General features: G+C 37.3%; 3 protein-coding genes across 3 annotated transcripts; all 3 read left to right on the top strand.

The window, feature by feature from the left end:
- The first annotated feature begins 700 nt into the window (after nt 1-700).
- sec23b (SEC23 homolog B, coat complex II component) lies at nt 701-9,058 on the top strand. The gene is made up of 19 exons (XM_059571684.1): nt 701-862; nt 1,957-2,188; nt 2,801-2,858; nt 2,968-3,054; nt 3,691-3,927; nt 4,037-4,122; nt 4,249-4,393; nt 4,840-4,998; nt 5,109-5,224; nt 5,324-5,447; nt 5,540-5,620; nt 5,731-5,820; nt 5,925-6,031; nt 6,359-6,512; nt 6,661-6,738; nt 7,335-7,496; nt 7,585-7,671; nt 7,802-8,023; nt 8,139-9,058. The coding sequence occupies exons 2-19, from the start codon at nt 1,968-1,970 to the stop codon at nt 8,226-8,228; spliced, it is 2,304 nt and encodes a 767-aa protein (XP_059427667.1). The 5' UTR covers nt 701-862; nt 1,957-1,967; the 3' UTR covers nt 8,229-9,058.
- Nucleotides 9,059-9,627: 569 nt separating this feature from the next.
- Nucleotides 9,628-10,280, top strand: LOC132160621 (small integral membrane protein 26-like). Its single transcript, XM_059570261.1, has 2 exons — nt 9,628-9,816; nt 10,003-10,280. The coding sequence occupies exons 1-2, from the start codon at nt 9,699-9,701 to the stop codon at nt 10,182-10,184; spliced, it is 300 nt and encodes a 99-aa protein (XP_059426244.1). The 5' UTR covers nt 9,628-9,698; the 3' UTR covers nt 10,185-10,280.
- A 752-nt stretch (nt 10,281-11,032) lies between these two features.
- dtd1 (D-aminoacyl-tRNA deacylase 1) lies at nt 11,033-14,965 on the top strand. Its single transcript, XM_059570260.1, has 6 exons — nt 11,033-11,172; nt 11,496-11,586; nt 12,488-12,723; nt 14,064-14,161; nt 14,314-14,480; nt 14,637-14,965. The coding sequence occupies exons 1-5, from the start codon at nt 11,130-11,132 to the stop codon at nt 14,467-14,469; spliced, it is 624 nt and encodes a 207-aa protein (XP_059426243.1). The 5' UTR covers nt 11,033-11,129; the 3' UTR covers nt 14,470-14,480; nt 14,637-14,965.
- Nucleotides 14,966-15,093: the final 128 nt, after the last annotated feature.

The following is a 15,093-nucleotide window of genomic DNA, read 5'->3' as shown; positions in this document are numbered from 1 at the left end:
TTTCATTAAAAAAAAAACAGTTAATATTGGCCCCTGACAGCAAATACAAAACTACCCTGAAAGAGAAAAATACTATAAATAGACACGTTTTTTGCAAATTACAATTTAACTTTGCCACATTCAGTGACACTTTTTTACGTTTGACCTGACCCTGAATGATATTAAATTACATATTAAACAAGATTCTTTGTATGGTGACTTTATCCATCCAGCCATTCTTTTTTATAATATCTATATAGCCTACATATCATGAATATTCATGCACAGAGTTCAGTAATAATTTCATGTATAGCCTATTTTATAGTTTAGTTTTATTTGTATTATTTGTTATCTTAATATAATAGCCTACGTTATCTCAGATCAACGGTATTGTGTGTAGGCTATACTACTATATATTATTACTACGAGTCGATCAAAAAATTGCTTATCAACATATGTAGCCTATAGCATACTCTTCATCTATATTAATTTTATTATAATATAATGAATTATAATATAATACGTTCCTTTATAACCATTGTTACGACTCACAACCCGTCAAAATATTGTTTAGTCGGTATTAAAAGTATGTGAGAAATTTTAGGTCACAGGTCTTTACGCAAAACTCATTTGCATCAAACGCTGCGATAAAAACCGCTCATCTCATCTACGTCAAGAAATTCGACACTGCAGCGGAACGTTCCTTTGACGTCATGCGGAAGCAGCCAATCGTGGCGCACGGAGCGTGTTGTAACACGTCACTCTTCGGAGCTCCAGGAACCGGCTGAGGACGAATCCTCCTCGACGAAGTAATTTTCACTTTCAATGGTCCTGTGATCGCGGTTATCATATTTAATTCATTAAAGCCTCGTCGATTAAAAAGGTATGTCTATCGTTGTGTTCTACCAATGAAATCGGAGTTCGTCGATGTGTTAGATTTTAACCCGCAGACCCCGGATTAGATCAGCGGAAGTCAGTAACGATAATGTTACTGTGTGTGTACGGCTTACACGGGTGTATTTAGTAGTATCTTTTGGCATTGATGATCGGGATATTCTATATATATATATATATTTAAATTACATAACTGCCTTATGTCTTGCTTTTACTGCGGTTTCTCTTTCTGTTGCGTATTGAGAGTGTGTTGGAGTTAGCTTGCGCGAGCTTGTCCACTGAAATACACGTTAGATATACGTCATGACGAGGTTCTTATTTTGACTAAAAAGTGTTTATTATTGTAATGTATTAATAATATGTTAACACCAGTGCAATACATTTAAGATCCTTCAGTCAGTTGTTATTAAGTTGTCTAATATGCTGACCACATCTTAACAATCTGCTGGACTCTTGACATGTAACTCACAGCCAGTCTAGTGTCTTTTGAAACCGTGAGTTCATGTCTGTCTGGAAACTCTATCATAGTGTAACCAAACAGTCAATACAGGTACTGGACAGACATTTCCAGGGATCCCTCTGATTTAGGGTTATCGGAGGCCAAAGTCTCTTCTAATAATTTGAAGTGCTTTGTGTTTAGTCAGCAAACATGTGACTGGAGTGGAGTAGGTACTCTAGGACAGGTGTGTCCCAGCAGTAGTGCATTCTACTCAAAAATAGCATCTGGTTTTGCTCCTCAACACATCTACGCATATCTCTGATCAGCAAGCTCTTAATGACGTTTTGGGCTTGGCAAGGGTAGCCACTCGTGTCATGTGTCTTTGTTCAAAGATGACAGTTGCGTGGACATTCCTTCTGTGAAAGAGTTCCTTCTGTTATGAACAAACATAAAAGAATGCAATCCCCACTCACATTGCTGACATGGGTTAAATTGTCCTTGTCACTCTGGTATTTGCTGTTAATTTTAGGATCTGTTATCCTGCTTGTCCAGTTTTGGAGACACAACCCGATAGGTGTGGTTTAGGGTTTAAAAGACTTCGCAGCTCACTGTTTACTCATTTCGCTGTTTCTGGTCGTTCACAGTTCACACTGTCATGTCGACCTTCCAAGAGTTCATCCAACAGAATGAAGATCGTGATGGAGTACGCTGCAGTTGGAACCTCTGGCCTTCCAGCCGCCTGGAGGCCACACGGCTAGTGGTTCCTGTTTCCTGCCTCTACACCCCCCTCAAAGAGAGACCGGACCTGCCTCCGGTTCAGTACGAGCCGGTACTGTGCAGCCGGGCTAACTGTAAAGCCGTGCTCAACCCACTATGGTAAGGACTGAATTACTTTTCCAAGCAGTGTTGAGTTCTGTTTGTTTGTACAGCGTGTGGTCCATATAGATAAATATCATAATGACATTTGATTTGCATATCCGAACTATTGATTAGTTGGTGGACAGGAATTGGAATGGATTTTAAATATCATTTTACACTTAAGAACAGTTAATTCCTGTTTATTAAATTAAACATTGGTGTCCTTAATCATATTGCTGTTGCTGTCATTAATAAACACAATAAAGCTGGTTTAGAGGGTTTCATGTGAAGCTGATTTTGCCTGGTTTAGATGTTGACCTTTTATTTTAGGGTTTAGTGAAATAGTGTTTTGCTCAAGTGGAGGTTTGGTCTTTTCCTCTAGATTTCCTCAGACTTGCTAATAACATTATTTCAGAGCTTTTTAAATGTTAAAAGAGTCTATACAGCATTACTTTTCAACATTATCATTGCTATGTTAATTGAATAAGGTTAGTTAACTGCTAATTGTTTCATTTATTCGCTGTGACTAAAGGAAGACAAATGTTTCTCTTTGTGTGTCAATGACTTACATTAGAAAAGGCTTTGTCATAGATATGTTTGGCAATTTTAATGCTTGATTTCCTTTTGTAGTCAAGTGGACTTCAGAGCTAAGATATGGGCCTGCAACTTCTGCTTCCAGAGGAACTCTGTGAGTATACATTACTGAAACTCATTTCAGTCTTGGATTTGCTCCATGTGCTTCTCTAACGTCAATCACACCTGTCACTGTAAGTAAATATTAATCTGTTTCTTCACAGTTTCCTCCATCATACGCAGGCATTTCAGAAGTGAATCAGCCCGCAGAATTAATGCCTCAGTTCTCCACCATTGAGTACATAGTGCAGGTAAATATACATTTACTCTGTGTACTCTGTTCTGTACATAGGCATACTTTACTGCATAAACATATAGATGAACTACAACTCCTTTAGCTCACAGATAGCTGCTTGTCATGAAGCTAGTTTTCAGTGTTTTGACAAGTGACAGGATTTTTAAATAGTTTAACATTTCAAGGAAAACTATTTAAAGTCTGTATACACTCCCATTCAAGAGAATTATTACATTTATAAGTAATGCAAATAGTTATATCGTCAAATTGTAATATCGTGAGATTTTTTTTTTTATATATATTAAAGCTGAATTTTCAGCATCATTACTCCAGTCTTCAGTGCCACATGATCTTTCAGAAATCATTCTAATTTGCTGATTTGGTGGTCAATAAACATCTCGTATTATTATTCTTATTAATTTTTCAGTATACTTTGATAAATAAAAGTTTAAAGAACAGAACTGATTTGAAATACAAAATCTTTTGTAACATTATGAGTGTCTTTACTGACACTTTTCATTTTTCTTTAAAATCTCACTCCAGTAATGTATATTTTACTATTTAAAATGTATCAGAATAAATAAATAAATGAATTAATTGATCCATCAATAACAGTATGTAATATTATTTAACCTGATTTATTTCTCTTCAGCGTGGTCCTCCAACTCCTCTCATCTTCTTGTATGTGGTGGACACATGTCTGGAAGAGGAAGACCTCCAGGCTCTGAAAGAATCCCTTCAGATGTCTCTGAGTCTGTTGCCACCTAATGCCCTGGTGGGTCTCATCACCTTCGGCCGCATGGTTCAGATCCATGAGCTCAGCTGCGAAGGTATCGCCAAGAGCTACGTCTTCCGTGGCACAAAAGAGCTCACGCCCAAACAGATACAGGTCAGTGATCTTTCTTTATTGCGTTTTGATTTACCATTCCTAAATCTATAAAATAGCGAATAAAGCAGAGTTTTCAGTTACATTTATCAAGTGTGTCATCTGTTTCCAGGAGATGCTGGGACTGATGAAGCCAGCCACTTCTGGACAGCAAGGCAAACCACTGGCCCCCCATGATGCTGCTGCTGCTTCCTGCATGTATGAGATGGTCACCTTTCACTCTCCTTAGCATGCACATTAGAAGTGAACAGAGACTAGTCTCAAGAAAATGATTTACTTAAAGGCAGTTGTGCTCATTTTCTATTTTCTTTGCACATGTTTTAGATTTCTGCAGCCTGTGGAAGCAGTAGACATGAACCTGACCGACCTTCTGGGGGAGTTGCAGAGAGACCCCTGGCCTGTTCCTCAGGGGAAGAGACCGCTCCGTTCCACGGGCATCGCCCTTTCTATTGCTATTGGACTACTGGAGGTACAGCCAGGACGTTATTCATTTAAAGCTCATTTTTTATTTTGCTTATCTTTACTGAACCAGTGTTCAGTACCCTGAGAATTCCTGCAGAGATTTTTCTGGACTGGCTGTGAGTTCAAATTGGCAACGTGTCAGTAATGCTGGCTGTGAGATTCAAAGTCCACTTCAGTTGTCATGTCATATCAGAACAGTTGTACTTAGTGCTCGAGCCAATCGTTATTCTTACATAACTCTCAAGATAGGAAACAGACTACCTACAGCAGTCTTGAGCTTGTTTGATAATAAGTCTAGCATGGCTGATTTAACTTTAGCCTGCATTATTCCCTTTAAAAAGCACCAATAAAGTTTGTAATATGTGGGAAAAATACTAAAATATACACTTTGACAATGGACTAAATCAAGCTTTAAGCATTTTATTCATTGTCTCTCTGTCATTCTATTTGTAGGGCACTTTCCCTAACACAGGGGCCCGTGTGATGCTGTTCACTGGTGGCCCCCCAACACAGGGGCCCGGCATGGTGGTGGGAGATGAACTAAAGACCCCCATCCGCTCCTGGCACGACATCCAGAAAGACAACGCCCGCCATCTGAAGAAGGCCACTAAGGTGATTACAGATTTTAGTTCTAACGATCTGGTGATAATTTCATTACATTTATGATTTTCCGGTTTAATTTGTGAAAAGCTAATTAAGAACTTCTGTTGATGTGTATGTAGTATTACGAGGCTCTGGCAAACCGTGCAGCAGTAAACGGACACAGCGTCGACATCTACGCCTGTGCGCTGGATCAGACGGGACTGCTAGAGATGAAGTGTCTATCCAACCTCACAGGGTATCAACACAATATCAACGTCTTGTTTCTTTGACGCCAAGTAATTCCAAGTGAAATATGATACATTTCCAAAATATTTTGTTACTTGTTCTGTTTTAGGGGCCACATTGTCATGGGCGATTCCTTCAACACATCACTTTTCAAGCAGACCTTCCAAAGAGTCTTCAGCAAAGACTACAATGGAGAGTTTCGCATGGCTTTTGGTGGTACTTTGGAAGTGAAGGTAAAAGAGTTGGACTTAAAATACCTTGGACTCTAGAACGGTAGTGTAAATTATGACAATACCCATCTAAACCTTTGCCTTTTTCTTCTCAGACCTCAAGAGAGCTGAAGATTTCTGGTGCGATCGGACCGTGTGTGTCTCTCAACACCAAAGGACCCTGTGTTTCAGACAATGTAAGTCCCAAGCTTGTAACTTCCCATTTCATGCCAGCTTTTGCACCGGATTCCAAATAGGCTCTTCACACGTGGACACATATGTGAGAATGTCTCGTTTTTTTTCACAGGAAATGGGTGTCGGAGGAACATGTCAGTGGAAGATTTGTAGTCTCACACCTGCCACCACCTTGGCCATGTACTTTGAAGTAGTAAATCAGGTATATAGTTATATAATTATCAGTTCTATTGTACATCCCGTTGGGTGTGAGAGCTTATATTAACATTGATGTATTAATAACACTGGTTTGTTGTATTTTCGTAGCACAACGCCCCAGTTCCTCAGGGTGGAAGGGGAGCCATCCAGTTTGTTACACAGTACCAGCATTCAAACACACAGCGGCGGATCCGTGTCACCACTATTGCCAGGAAGTGAGTATAAGCTTCAGCTTTCAACCTCATGAAATTCTGTTATAAGTCAATATCATATTAAAATCAAGGTCTTGGTTGGTTCTTTTCATTCATAAGATTTTCCTTTGTTAATATCAACTTTGATGTGGTACAAACCACAGGTGTGGTAGGATGTTATCTAAAGTCAACATATCTCATGTTTCCCTGTGCTATTTACGTTTGCTGTAGCTCAAAATAGATTTAGCTGCGTAAATATGTGTAGTTCAATCCCAGTAGTCAAATTCTTGAGTGTTCAATTTGTGCGTGTTTCGTTCTCGACAAACCGGTTCTTTCTATTGTCACACCTAGTTGGGCTGACGCACAGTCCCAGATCCAGCATATTGAGTCGTCATTTGATCAGGAGGCCTCTGCCGTTCTCATGGCCCGGCTCGGCGTTTTCAGGGCGGAGTCAGAGGAGGGGCCTGACGTTCTCCGCTGGCTAGACCGGCAGCTCATTCGCTTGGTGAGTATCACAGCTATTCAGAAGGAAATGTAGGTCAATGCCTCCATTCAGAAGAGGCAATAATGCAAATCATTGAATCATTATTATTGTAATAATGAATGTAGAATTTGCGTCACACTCAACTTTTATGTTTGTTGTTTGATTTCAGTGTCAGAAGTTTGGCCAGTTCAATAAAGATGATCCAAACTCCTTCAAACTGTCTGAATCGCTTTCACTGTACCCACAGGTAAAAAACACAAACACCTTCAGATAAACTCTTATATTTGTGATAGGAAAGGGTCCTTAAAAAGTCTTCAGTTCACATAATAAATGTTTACATTATGGTGTTTATATTCTAATATGATGATGGTGTAAAGGTGCAAAAGATTTTATTACATTTATGTTTTATCATCTTTTTAAATGAGCTGCTAGAAGTACTAAAACAATAGACATTTCAAATTAAAAGTCCTGGTGTAATTATAATTACAAATCCCACATAATGCACAAATGAAGAAAAGATTTGGCCTTAATACCCTATCATTTAATTCAAAGTAAACTCTTGTAAACTCTTCTTTGATAATCATGCTATTATCACATCAGCAAAATCCAATATTTAATTTTCATTTATTGATACATTAGTACATATATCAAAGTCAGTAGTTATGTATATATTGAATAAATCATGCCTTGAATAGTTCAAACTTGCAGTTACACTGTTTTGCAATTAAATGTGTGCCTGTTTAAATTCATAAATGATGCATGATTTATTTTGAGATTGTAGTGTATGATTAAAACCTGTATGAGAATATCACATTTCTGAAATGAAAACTATTTTCTTAACAGTTCATGTTCCACTTGAGGAGATCCCCATTCCTGCAGGTGTTCAACAACAGTCCTGATGAGTCGTCCTACTACAGGCATCATTTTGTGCGCCAGGATCTGACGCAGTCACTCATAATGATACAGCCCATCCTCTACTCCTACTCTTTCTACGGCCCTCCAGAGGTGATTTGAGACCCATCCATGCAACATTATAATACGAAATGTTGTGTAATTCAGCTTGCACTCATCTCGTATTTGTCTGGTTTTGTAGCCCGTTCTTTTGGACAGCAGCAGCATCCTTCCTGATCGCATTCTGTTGATGGACACCTTCTTCCAGTTGGTGATTTACCACGGAGAGGTACGACTCAAATGCTTTTTTGCAGCTCACTAGGTTTTGGATCAGAACTGATGTTTTCAATGGCTCTTCAAATGTTAAATGGTGTTTGTCTGAGGTCAGTTTAGTGATGGTGTTATTCTCATCTTCTCAGACTATCGCTCAGTGGAGGAAGGCTGGATACCAGGAGATGGCAGAGTATGAGAACTTCAAGCAGCTCCTTCAGGCTCCTCTGGATGATGCTCAGGAGATCTTGCAGACACGCTTCCCCATGCCCAGATACATCGACACCGAGCACGGAGGTTCACAGGCACGCTTCCTCCTCTCCAAAGTCAACCCCTCCCAGACCCACAACAACCTCTACGCCTGGGGCCAGGTACACACCTTTAGTTCTGACGGAGCGATACGTTCGTTATGTGTTCTTAGGTGCTTGAAATGAATTCAGTGTTGACCAAGTTTCTGATCTCTAATATTATATCTTCTCCTTGTAGGAGTCAGGAGCTCCAATCCTCACAGACGACGTCAGTCTGCAAGTTTTTATGGACCATCTCAAGAAACTGGCTGTTTCAAGTTCAGCATAAACTTTCTGCAGAAGATCAGTGAAGGATGTACATTTAGAGTGTTGAAGAAATGGACTTTTGACCTAATCTTCTGGAAAAACTTCCAAATCCAACCTTAACACAAAGTGTATCTCTGTATTTGTTTAGGAGGTCCTCCAGAGAAACGGTTGTTAGATGTTTTCTAATTCTCATCTACGCAAGTAATTATGATTTGTCTGTCATGTTTGTTTGTTTGCTTATTTAATTAAATAAATTTAGTTTGTATCTAACAGAAAGTGTTACGTGAAAAACCTTAATAACATAACATCTGATTTCCCAAAAAGAAAATGTTTTCTGCCATCATGTTGCTTGTGTCGCTATTTCTCAAGCATGTTTAGACTGAAATTCCTGTTAATGTTTATTTGACAGAATCCTCTTGTCCGTTTGTTCTTTTTTGTTTTTTTTGTTTTTTTTGTATTGCACAGATTGACAGTCTTCTTACTTTCATAAACTGTACCTGTGATCTGCTCACTTGCGGGGAGAAACAGTTTTCTGTAGTCCTGTTCCTCCAGTCCTGTAATTAAATGAATGTTGTATGTAAAGAATTTAAATGTGACTTGTGACCCACATTCCAGATTTATCTTGATCTACAATTATGAACTAATGCTATGCATAATATTTATCGTCAAAATCTTTTGTAGGTTACTTCATTTCAAAGGTAAAGCTGAAGTTGAGCACCTTGAATGTGCAAACTCTGGTCTTGAGCTAAAATAAAACAACAAATCAACATGACTGAGGCATTTGTACCTATTTATATCAGGATTTTAAGTCTGGTGACATGTGGAAACATTAAAATATATATTAAACAAAAACTATTTGTACTTTTGCACATTATTATTTTGTAACTGTAAAGTTCACAATATGATTTGTTATTTGTCAAGCTTGCAATGACTTTTTTTTATTTTTCATTATAAAATATAACTATGTGGACATCTAATTTAGTTTCCTTTTTTTAATAAGATCTATCTAATTTAATTCATTATTAATTACATTTAATAACTAAAAATGTATTATACATTTATTAACATCATCTTAAGATATTAATTAAAATTACAGGTGAGTAGTTTGGATTATTTAATGTTATGGACTTCAGGTACTTTTAAAGTCTTCAAATCGAAACTAAAGAAAAACGGAGGGCACAAAATACACGTAGCATTCTTTACGATTTATCAAAAACTTTAATTTCGTGGAATATGGCGCACTCTGGTGGACATGAAAAGAAACATTCAAATCTAAGGACGGTTTGGTAACTGAACTCTATATTTTATTACAAAATAATAATAATATTATAAATAATTAACGCTCCGGAACAGAACCTGGCGGTAATGTACTAATAAACTGGATGCCAAGCGACGCTTAAAAAGAAGAAGAAACACGTGACAACAATATGAGTGGTTTACTATTGCACCTGCTCAATTTAATGTCCTACATTTTTTACATTAAATTGCAGATATGAAGATAGATCATGTGAAATGGAATCGGAATGCGTCGCTGGTTTATGCTGTTGGTGTTTGGACCATGCTTGGTTACGCATATTACAAATACACGCTCGGAGACGACAAAGATAAAGGTGAATTATAATAGATTCAGCTGTAATTTAGAGAGTGTTCAATTACTCTACAGACATTTTACTTAAATGTATCCTAGAAGCTTTAAGAAAAACACGGTGGGAGTTTAAATACTAAATAAATGGCAATGTTGTGTCAATTTAAGAACTGCAAATTTGTTGCACATAATGCACTGTTTTGTTTTTTAGTTGAAAATGTCGTCGAAGACAACAGACCTAATGTGAAGATATATGAAACAAAGCACACTCGGACCACAATTATCTATAAGGATGATTCTGTGCCATATACCACAATGCTTTTAAACTTCATCAGATCTTCTTATGAAGGGTCTACAGAGAGTCAAAAACAAGAAGAAGCAGAAGAGAAATGAGCTGACTGTTTGCTTGTGTGTCTTTCTGAAGAAAATATTAACTGTCATATTTTAAGATTAAATTAAAAAGCAAAATAAATGTTTTGGGACACTGAACTCAACTGCAGTGTAAATGAGGCAATTAAGTTCCCTGGCAACGTAGATAAAATATTATTGTGATTGTCTTTTGAGCAACGCATCTGAAGAGGAGTATTGTGTTCTGTGTTAAAGGAATAGTTAACCCCAAAAAGAAAAATGTGTTGAAAGGTTTACTCGCCCTAAGGACATCAAAGATGTAGATGATCTTGTGTCTTCATCAGAAAATGTTTGTAGAAATGTAGCATTATATCACTGTCTCACCAATGGATCCTCTGCAATGAATGGGTGCCATCAGAATGACAGTCCAAACAGCTGATGAAAACATCACAATAATCCAAACCACTCAACAAATGTCATTTAAAGTGAAAATAAATGTAGTTTCTTTTCTAGAAACCAGAAAATACTTGAACAATGATAAACTCTAAACTTCTGTTGGTGTGTTTATTGAAATTTATTTTTAAAGTGTATGTAATATATATATATTTTTTAATCATGTTAATTGGCATTTGCAAGCAAAGAGGAAAAGCTGGTTTATAAGCAGGATGAAGTCAAATGTTTGTCCGCATCTACACTTATACCATTTACATGTTTGAGAATAATAGTAAGGTCCTTAAAACTATAAACACAAATTTAATACAAACTTTGCATTCTTCTTCAGTACACAGTTAAATAAAATACAATCAGGAATATATTTTAAGGTAATTAATAATTTATTTTACCCAAAATTGTTCGCTGCGTTGCGCGTTTTCTCAGCAAGGGGGCGGAGGCGTCAGTGCGCAGCCGCTGAGGGGGCGGGGCTTCGTAAAAACCGGAAGCTCAAAGTGTTGGAGTGTTACACACGGTTACACATGATTAGAGACCAAAACAATGAAGGCGATCATTCAAAGAGTAACGAAGGCAAGCGTAACAGGTACGGCACAAAGTTCACACATTTCACACTAAATCTTGCTGTCAGCTGGACGCTCCTTGTTAAACTGTCGGTGAATTTGTTGAAATGAAAATGAAAGCGGCTACAGGCTTGACTGTACTGTACACTGTATACCGCTGTCATGCGCGCGCCATGCTCTGACAGCTTCACATTAACGTTGCTGTCTTATTATCCGCATTTAAAAAGTGCGTCTTAAAATCTAAACAGATGTCGATCTAAAAGTGTTCAGATCAGCACTAAGTATCATGTTAAGCACGCAGCTCGAGTCACGCTCTCTTTACTGTACGGTGACGTCATCCACGCAGTTGGGGAGGAGCAGATCAGCTCCATCGGCAGAGGACTCTGCGTCTTACTCGGCATCTCAGTGGAGGACACGCAGAAGGATGTCGACTACATGTAAGTACTGATGTCTGGCTAAAAATCAGTTTCGCCTGGGAGATCATATGTAATATAATAACATCAATACCTATGTATTATAACAACATCAAATACAGTAAAAAAAAAAATTAATACATTGTATTTATAGTAATATTAGGATCTACTTTTTTTGTAGATCAGATATTTCATTCATAAAACCAGGCTCGCAGGATTCATCCTGAAATAAAGTTGAAGTATATCTTTACAAGTTGATCTTAATAATAAGTATTATCATGTGTGATCTTTCCGTTATATCCCCTATAATCATCAACTCATTTATTTGATCAAAAATTGAATGTAAGATGTTAGCCCCATACATTTAAAATAGCCTTTTTCTGTTATAGTATATTTTAAAATGTAATTTATTTACATGAAGGCGAAGCTGAATTTTCAGCATCGTAACTCCAGTCTTCAGTTTCACATGATCCTTCAGAAATCATGCTAACCCTGAAACAACATACAGAACTAACAAATATTGCTACAAGTGTGATTGCATCATATAATAATTGCAGTTAATAGTGTTCGTCTGGTTGACTACGTCTTGTATTAAACTTTCTGAAAATTCCTGTCATATGCACATAAACTGACAGTCACCACTTATAAGCTACTACTTAATATTGTAAAAACTTAATTTTCTGTAAAGTTGCTTTGCAATGATTTGTATCTTAAAAAGCGCTATACAAATAAACTTGAATTGAATTCGAATATGCTGATTATATGCTAATTTTCTCTTGTTTTACAAATGTATTTCCTTATTCGATGGAACACAATGAGATGTTTTAAAGCATGTTTTTGTTGCTCGTTTCATTTTGCCATGCTGCTTACAGTGACCATATCAAATATTTTCTGTATGTCTGATCTGTGTGATGTTGTTTATCAGGGTACGTAAGATTCTTAACTTGCGTCTGTTTGAGGATGAGAACGACCGTGCCTGGAGCCGCAGTGTGATGGACCGAGAGCTGGAGGTGTTGTGTGTAAGTCAGTTCACTCTGCAGTGTATCCTCAAGGGAAATAAGCCGGACTTCCACTCTGCCATGCCGGCTGAACTGGCCCAGCCCTTCTACAATAAGATGCTTGAGCAGCTGAGGGAAGCCTATAAACCAGAACTCATCAAAGGTGAGGGCACCCCAGCTGACTGATGAGGGTTTCATTCTTCTGATCAGGATGTGTTTGTTCGTTGTTTAAAGGGATACTCCACCCCAAAATGAAAATTTTGTTATTAATCACTTACCCCCATGTAGTTTCAAACCCATAAAAGCTCTGTTCGTCTTCAGAACACAATTCAAGATATTTTGGATGAAAACCTGGAGGCTTGAGACTGTCCCATAGACTGCCAAATAAATAACAGTGTCAAGGTCCAGAAAAGGTATGAAAAGTCACCGTCAGAATAGTCTATCTGCCATCAGACTTGCAATCTGGGTTATATGAAGTGACGGGAACACTTTTTGTAAGCGAAGAAATCAAAAATAACAACCTTATTCAATAATTCCTTTGTTAACGGTCTCCTCTGTGTCACTCCATATCACTGTATGCTGCGTGTGCTGTTCTGTGTCCTCCACGCCACAAGAATGCGCTGTTTCTACATGTATTTAACTTTGATGTGAAATAAAACAGCGCATCCTTGTAAACTGTGTTCCGAAGACGAACAGAGCTTTTACGGGTTTGGAACGACATGGGGGCAAGTGATTAATGACAAAATGTTCATTTTAGGGTGGAGTATCCCTTTAAGGTATTTGCTGCATTAAATAGTTAGTTAATCCAAAAATTACATTTTTACTCACTTGTGTGATTCCAAAAATGTAGAACACAAAAGGAGACCTTTCCAGTGTTTTTGTGTGTTAATGGTGAATGTGATGACAAAATTTTCATTTTTGGATGAACTATCCATTTAATAAGTCACTGATTCATTAATCAAATGGTGATTTAGAAATGTGAATTTTTACTATGCTGTAAGAAGACAGCTGAACAGTGGTTCTCCATTTAATTTATTAACCTAATTTACTATTAATAAAAATGGATCACTTACTGTATTTAAGAATTGTATGAATTGTGTTATTTGTATTAAGATTACTAAATTAATATATACCAGCCAGTTTGTGTTTAGGGAAATAAATGGAAACATTTGCTAATTTAGTTGATGTGTAAATTACTTTTAATATTTTTTTTTTTTTTATATACAATTGTCATTAATATAAAATACTAAATAAAGAATTCTACTTAGTTGTTTTTTTGACAATTTAGTTTCATAATTGTATACCTGATGACAGACTAAGCAGAATCCCAGTAAAAGAGATTCGCCTGAAAGGTGATTTTATTACAAGACACATATTCACTTGTATTAAAATGACAAAAAAAAAAAATCATTTATATACCTAATTGAAAATGCTGAAAACATAACATTTTTTCACCATGAATTGGTGTTGGTTTTGACTTACACAGCTTGTGTTGTGTTGCAGATGGGCAATTTGGTGCAAAAATGCAGGTACTCATTCAAAATGATGGCCCTGTGACCATTCAGCTGGAGTCTCCTGCTGGCCCTACAGACCCTAAACTGGTATCCAGCTTTGATTCACAATGAAACACATGCCTAAACGTTATTTTCTACAGAAACTGTAAATTCTGTTGTTCTGATTACAGCTTGAATTGTTTTGGGACTGTATAAACCCACAAACCGGTTTGCCTCTCTTCCTTTTTTTCATGCTTCAGCTGTCCAAACAAGAGAAGCAACAGCAGCGGAAAGAAAAAACACGGTCAAAAGGCCCCTCCGAGTCCAGCAGAGAGAAGGCAGCTCAGCGCTCGAAAGTGGACCCCAGCGCCAGCAGCGGAGCAGAGGGAGATGTGTCCTCTGAACGCGAACCATAGAGTACCTCACGGTACAGCCAAAGTCAAAACTGATACATTTATAAAAGCTGTTTTTTATTTTTATTGAATTGAATCAAGCTCCAGGGGTTGCTCTTTGGAGACTGACACCAAATATCACAGTCTGCTCATTGTATTTCTTTGCTTTTGTTTTGTTTAAATTTTTTTAGGATTTTGCAACTTGCATATCAGTCCAGCTTCCAGTGGAATGCTGCTGTCTTCAGAGACGTCTTTCAGTGCACTTCAGTGTCTTATTACTGTCCCTCTCAAATGTCCACTGTAGTGCCCAGTCTGAAAGAGAGTTTCTTCTGAAACCTGGAATGTATACAAACATAAGAACGACTGGCAGCTCCACATTTACTTGTAGAAAAAAGACTCAGGCACACACAAGTGGCATTTTAGCATCACTTTGAATATTATCTGAATATTTACTATGCCATCTAATTTATTTAAATGAATACATCTCTGTGATGGGTTTGAATAAAAACAGGAAAGAAAATGTGCGTTATTATTACTTATTCCATAGCTGTTGAGTACTGTTGTTCTTTTTACATAATGCCATCATATTTGAAGATCTTGTTTAGATCTACAAATCTGAAACATTATTCATAAGTCTATTTTCTGTTA

The sequence above is a fragment of the Carassius carassius genome, chromosome 17 (genome assembly GCF_963082965.1).
Source record: "Carassius carassius chromosome 17, fCarCar2.1, whole genome shotgun sequence".
In the NCBI taxonomy this organism is placed as follows: Eukaryota; Metazoa; Chordata; class Actinopteri; order Cypriniformes; family Cyprinidae; genus Carassius; species Carassius carassius.
Note: the sequence above shows the minus strand (reverse complement) of the source record. Positions and strands in the feature narration are given on the sequence as shown.